At 33.8% G+C, this 7,500-nt stretch overlaps 1 protein-coding gene across 1 annotated transcript in view; it reads right to left on the bottom strand.

Annotated features, from left to right (window-relative positions):
• LOC137625926 (forkhead box protein E1-like) overlaps positions 1 to 7,500 on the bottom strand; it is a 186,024-nt gene that overhangs the window by 63,702 nt on the left and 114,822 nt on the right. Inside the window, exons 6-7 of the mRNA XM_068356939.1 lie at positions 4,422 to 4,599; positions 3,785 to 3,929 (exon numbers count right to left, since the gene is read on the bottom strand). Coding sequence (XP_068213040.1) covers positions 3,785 to 3,929; positions 4,422 to 4,599 — 323 coding nt within the window. The remainder of the gene's footprint in view (positions 1 to 3,784; positions 3,930 to 4,421; positions 4,600 to 7,500) is intronic.

Genomic DNA, 7,500 nt, shown 5'->3' with positions numbered 1-7,500 from the left:
AGAAAGTGATAAGTAATTTTTTTTTCTTTTTTTTTTTTTGTACTTTCAGAGAAGTGAAGAAATCATACTGTATTCATAAATCGACAAGGTTTTTAGTATTAAAATTAGCAGATATTGTTGAAATTCAATTATTAGTACTGAATATTTTATATCTGAAGATTTTGTAGCTTTAATTAATTATGGTAGTTGAGTACTTAGTTAAAAGGAAATTAAATTAACCAAGTTTAATTTTTCATAAATGGTTTAGTTGTAAATCAAGTTAAGAAAAAGAAGAAAGATATATTGCTTCACATAGTTGTTCGTGCTACAAGTATTCCATTTTATCATTTACAGATGAAAGTTATGTATAAGTTTTGGGAAATAGTGAGAGAAGTATCCCAATTATCTAGTAGTTAATCGCTGCCCGTTCCAACAAATCTTGTTTAATGTAAATTTTTAGTGTTCAGTTTCCGAATACATGTAATCGTAAACGCCTCAGGCGAGAGAGAGAGAGAGAGAGAGAGAGAGAGAGAGAGAGAGAGAGAGAGAGAGTCTATTTTCGACCCACGTACCACTACAATGTTTCAGGCGGTATCCAATCCCCGAGGAGAGATTTAGCAACCTAATCAAGATTAAGAGATTAAGACACCACTTCCCCCTCCTTTCCTAATCTCGAGTAGCCGGAACCGACCAATGAGATAGCGCCCCTGGCAATCCCCCCTCCAATCAGGTGAGAGATCGCAGCTTCAACATGTCAAGAATTAGCGTTTCTCTAGTTTTAAGCATTTTGTCTTTGCGTCTTTTTTTCCCCCACTAGCCCGTGCAAGAAGCTAATTGTTTTTGTTTTCATTTTATAGAATTTTAGATGTTACATTTAATCCGCTGTAAATCGTATATCACTGGCACGGCATCCGAGACTAAAGGAGAGGCAGATCTCGATAAAATCTATATATCAACCAGATGCGTGCAGCATTGATTTCTCTGCACTTGGACCAGTATAGCTCTGAAGCTAAATGAAAGGGGGAGGGACAGGGGGGCCGAAGTGTAAATGCGAAGGGCTTTAGAAAGAGCTTCGAGATAAGTTGACCCAGAGAAAAGAAACTTTTCAAGATGGATACAAACCACAGGTCTTTTTGTATATACAAGGCTCTTGATGGAGACACAGAACACGTTAACGAACATGGACAACACTTTGACGCCATCAGAAGACCTGTAGAGGGGCGATTTTTGAAATGGCCGTTCGCGCTGTTGGTATTGTTCAGGGAACATGATCTTTGCGGGGGTATTTTTTGTACATCACTGACTCAGATTGCATGAAATGTTTTTACAATGGCGATGGGTATTTTGACTTCTAAGCAGCGCAGTCAGAGCCGGATGAAAGTTCTTGCAATGGCAATGGTTATTTTGACTTCTAAGCAGCGCAGTCAGAGACGGATGAAAGTTCTTGCAATGGCAATGGTTATTTTGACTTCTAAGCAGCGCAGTCAGAGACGGATGAAAGTTTTTGCTATGGCAATGGTTATTTTGACTTCTAAGCAGCGCAGTCAGAGATTGATGAAAGTTCTTGCAATGACAGTGGTTATTTTGACTTCTAAGCAGCGCAGTCAGAGCCGGATGAAAGTTTTTGCTATGGCAATGGTTATTTTGACTTCTAAGCAGCGCAGTCAGAGCCGGATGAAAGTTTTTGCTATGGCAATGGTTATTTTGACTTCTAAGCAACGCAGTCAGAGCCGGATGAAAGTTTTTGTTATGGCAATGGTTATTTTGACTTTTAAGCAGCGCAGGCAGAGACGTATGAAAGTTTTTGCAATGGCAATGGTTATTTTGACTTCCAAGCAGCGCAGTCAGAGACGGGAGCATTAGAGTATAGCTTGATTCCACAAGTTATCCCTTAAATGTAAATGTATTAGGATTTTGTTCACCATTACAAGCGCAAGTTCAGTGGATATTAGATGTAAGAATACTGATAAACGTTCTATTTTTGGATGTATTTGTGTGTGCGTGTGATGTTTCGTAGGAGGTATCAATTTCTTTGTTCCAAATTTTACATTTATATATATATATATATATATATATAAGTTTTCTTTATTTGTTTTTTCTTCATAGCTTCTCTAACTATACACACACACACACATATATATATATATATATATATGTATATATATATATATATATATATATAAATGTATATATATACATATATATATATAAATTATATGAGTATTCTTTATATGTTTTTATTCTCCATAGCTTCTCCTTCTATACTGTATATGTATATATATATATATATATGTATATATATATATATATATATGTATATATATGTGTGTATATATATATATATATATATATGTATATATATATATCATATGAGTATTTATTTTGTTTTCATTCTTCATACCTTCTCTGACTATATATATATATATATATACATACATATATATATACATACATACATATATATATATATATATACATGCATACATATATATATATATACATACATGCATACATACATACATACATACATACATATATATATATATATATATATAAAATGTGTACTAGTGTACGCGACCTATCAGAATTGGCAGCTAAATTTTTAGAGAGATGTACACTCACATAGATAAATTCCTTCCCACTATCCTATCTACAGACCCTCTCGCCAGGGTATGGCTATTCCCTCTCCCCCTACCAGTAAGACAGGGAGAGACCGAATAGTTTTACGTCTGTCAATGTCTCTGGTCGTGATCGGATATATATATATATATATATATATATACAAATATCTGTCCCTTAACCAACCGTTTTAGTCCCAGAAATCAGGAGGCTGCTGCAACCTCACCATCCTTGTGAGTTAAGGATGGGGATTTGGGTGAACCTATAGGTCTATTTGCTGAGTCATCAACAGCCATTGCTTGGCTCTCCTTGGTCCTAGCTTGGGTGGGAAGGGGGCCTGGGTGCTGATCAAGTGTATATATGGTCAGTCTCTTGGACATTGTCCTACTCGATGGGGCAATATCACTGTCCCTTGCCTCTGCCATTCATGAGTGCCATTTAAACCTTTAAAAAAAAGTTTAAAAGGCCACTCATGAGTGGCAGGGGAAAGGGACAGTGACATTGCCATATCGAGCAGGACAATGCCCTAGAGACTGATCATATACACATATGATCAGCGCCCAAGTCCCCTCCACCCAAGTTTGGACCAGGGAGGGCCTAGCAATGGCCACTGATGCTTCAGCAGATATACTTAAAGGCTCCCCCAAATACTCCCTCCTTAGCTCACAAGGATATTGAGGTTGCAGTGACCAAAGAAACTAACGAGTTTGAGCGGGATTTGAACCCCAGTCCGGCCTTCTCCAGTCAGGGACGTTACCACATTGGCCACCACAACCCTATGATAGAAAGAGACACATGGAAATTATCTTAAAGCATAAACTGAATACTTACGGAGAAGGGGAGAAGAACCGTCTAGGTGATATATGGTCAGTCTCTAAGGCACTGTCCTGCACGACAGGACATTGTCACTGTCCTTTTCTTCTGCCATTCATGAGCGGCTTTTAAACCTTTAAACCTGCTGAGTTATCAGCAACCATTGCCTGACCCTACCTTGTCCTAGCTTGGGTGGAAAGGGGGCGTGGGCGCTGATCATATGTGTATATATGGTCAGTCTCTATGGCATTGTCAGGCTCGATAGTGCAATGTCACTGTCCCTTGTCTCTGTCATTCATGAGTGGCCTTTAAACCTTTAAGTGATAGAAAGAGACACATAGAAATTATTTTAAACTACAAATTAAATACTTACGGAGAAGGGGGGAAGAACGATCTTGGTGATATCCCCAGGTAGGCTTCTGGGTGGTACGTGTAGGCATGTCTGTACAAATTCGGTCTTTTCATTCTCCGACGGCGCTTGTAATTTCCGTGTTCAAACATGTCTTCGTGCTGAGGATCTGGGGATTTTAAGAAATTTAAATGAGGTGTTGATTCATTAATAAAATGTCATCGTAATTACAGTGTAATATATTTTAGCAGGTTTAGGATTATTGACTTAACGGTATTTTGATATATAATAAGAATGGTATTGGCCTCTCCAAGAGTCAGGAGTGCTGGCGCAAGACAAGCTTATAAGATACAGGCATCCTAAGTACTAAGACATATTAGGTTGACTTGTCAAGTATTATTGCGTTTCAATATGGAATGAATTCTAATCTGTACGAGTAAAATTATGCAACTGATTACCATTGGTGTTAGTAAAATAAGATATGTATAATTTAGTGCAATTTACGTGTTATTTTTATTTCGTTTGTGGGAAAGATTTGACAAAGTTTAAACAATAAAACTTGAAAAACCGTTTGATTAATCGGAAGCTGTTCAAAATAGACCGAGGGAAATAAAACATTAAAGAATGTAAGGACAACGTTTTACACAATAATGACACTTACCTAACGTCCAGTAGTTCCCCTTGCCGCCACCTCCCCCTCCCTCCCTTGGGATCTTGACGAAACATTCATTGAGGCTGAGGTTATGCCTTATGGAATTCTTCCAGCCCTGCTTCTCTTTGGCATTCTGCTGTTGGTAAAACGGGAACTTCGTGGCGATCCAGTGGTATATTTCACTCAGCTGAGGGAGATAATCGTAAGTTAAGGAGGTTGTCACAGCGTGTAATTGTCGTTATTTGAAGTGGTAGTGCTATGTAAACAAAAGTTCGATTTGAGACTTCTACAGTCCACCTCAACCGAAGGTGAAGCTCTCAGGACGCCTAGGTATTTGAGTTTTCTAATGAGAAGAGGAAGGAGGGTAAATCAAGGTGCTTGGTTAGCACGCTCGTGTATTCGTACCGGTTTTGTCTTATCAGTGCTTGTGTGTTCACGTTAAAACGTCCTAAAAACCGTATTGAATCGGCAAAGAAGACCCGTTGCAACGTGGCTTGTGAAATGTAAGTTGATGTTGTTTAAAACGTTTATGTGAAGGTAGTGGGATTAAGCAATTTGACCGTCTGTTATAAAAAAAATGCAGTTCAAATACAATTGTCATTTTGGTCAATGCTAAACTTGATTTTTTCAAGGACCCCTTTGATATACTGTATTACGTGACTTGTGAAATGCAAGTTAATCTACTTTTAAAAGTTTAAGTTGAGCTAGTGGGAATAAGCAATTGCCCATCTATGATGTAAAAAAAACTGCTTTTCAAATGCAGTAGTCGTTTGGTCGCTGCTAAATTTTATTGTTTTAAGGTCCCGTGGGATATAATTTATTTCATGTCTTGTGAAATGTAAGTTAATCTACTTTTAAAGATTTAAGTTAAGCTAGTGGGAATAAGCAATTGCCCGTCTATGTTATATACAATACTTATACAATTGTCATTTTGGTCAATGCCAAATTAGATTGTTTCAATGACCCGTTTGATATATTACGTGGCTTGTGAAATGTAAATTAATCTACTTTTAAAGGTTTAAGTTGAGCTAGTGGGAATAAGCAATTTGACCGTATATGTTATAAAAATAAAACTGCTTTTCAAATACAATTGCCATTTTGGTCTGCTAAATTTGATTGTTTCAAGGACCCGTTGCATATATATGTGTTAATATTAGCAGGCAAGGTTTTCGTATAAGATATAAGATATAGCATAGTTTTACTAATATACACACATGTTGTTGTCTGTTTGCTTGTGTGCTTGAGAGGGTGGAGTCAAGCATCCTCCATTATTGCTTTTGCAGATCAAGAAAGTATAGAGTCGGCTCAAGTAAACAAAGTACTTAGGCTTTGGACCATTCGCATATTGTTACGGAGATATTTAATTTTACGTGAATTTACTTCAGTGTTATATTTCTATATTTGTCGTTATATGTGAAGATATTTAGAATGTTTAATGTAACTCTGCGCTGTGATTATATCTTTATATCAAATATACAGTTAGAATGATTATGTAAATATTCTAAATCAAATAATTAGATACGAGTACAAAAGAATAAATTTTTTATTTAATTTTCTTATGCATTTAAATTTGATTCAGTGATAGTTTAGGGATACTTAACGGTTGAATATCATTATTGTTATTATATTTTTTAATAGTTTTTAATAATAATTCAGTAGAACTTACCGGTTAACTATAAATTTGACATTGTTGCATGCATATACAGTATATTGTACCTATTAACTGTACATTTGACGTTATATGCATGTATATTTTACCGATTAACTGTACACTTGACATTATATGTATGTATATTTTACCGATTAACTGTACACTTGACATTATATGTATGTATATTTTACCGATTAACTATACACTTGACATTATATGCATGTATATTTTACAGATTAACTATACATTTGACATTGTATGCATGTATATTTTACCGATTAACTTTACACTTGACATTATATGCATGTATATTTTTACAGATTAACTAAACATTTATTGTTATAATGCATATCGTACCGTTACTATTTTTATATTGCATATATTTTGTTGTTTTCTTTTTAATTTATTTTCGAGACTTCCACCTCCTTTCTCCCATATTTTCAGTTCTCTCTGCTACATTCAAGGGAGTATAATCACACGTGAACAACCTTTTGAGGTCTTTGACCAACTGTAACGACAGTTCACTTTATATTAACTTTATATTCGCTTTATATTATGATAGCTAACATAGGAGGTTTTGTCCGTAGTAATTTTCGATTTAATGATCTTGTGCTTTGATTTGATTTAACATTATATTACTGTTCTTCTATTATTTTTTTTTACATTATTAACACGATTCATACATAATTCAAACAATGTATGCCCTTGAGAAACAAATGCGACATGCAATGTAGACTGAGGTGAAGGGTGTAAATCATATTCGTTTATTAAGATTATGGGTTTTATCACCATATTGTCTAATTTAGGGATATATCTTGCTTTCGTATATGTAATATATACAATATATACAGTATATGTATATATATTCTACATATATATATATATACTGTATTATATTATATATAGATATATATATATATATATTATATATTTATATATATACATATGTATATATACACATATATACACTGTATATATGTATGTATATGTATATATATGCATATATATATGTATATATAGATATATATATGTGTATATATATATAGATATACATAGATATATACATATATATAATGTATATATAGATATATATATATATATATATATATGTATATATACTGTATATATATATGTATGCATATAATGTGTATATATACATATATATATGTATATATATAGTATGTATATTGTATGTATATATATTATATATGTATATATATACTGTATATAATATATATATATATATATATATGTATATATATATATATATATATAGGCTATATATATATATATATATATACATACATACACGTGTAAAAAACCCATATTATGATAATAACAATCGCATTATTATTATTATTATTATTATTATTATTATTATTATTATTAAATTTGTCATTGATATTGTACCATTTATCGTACACCACGTAGGGTGGG

This window comes from Palaemon carinicauda, chromosome 33 (genome assembly GCF_036898095.1).
Source record: "Palaemon carinicauda isolate YSFRI2023 chromosome 33, ASM3689809v2, whole genome shotgun sequence".
NCBI lineage: Eukaryota > Metazoa > Arthropoda > Malacostraca > Decapoda > Palaemonidae > Palaemon > Palaemon carinicauda.
This window is presented reverse-complemented; position numbering and strand designations above follow the sequence as displayed.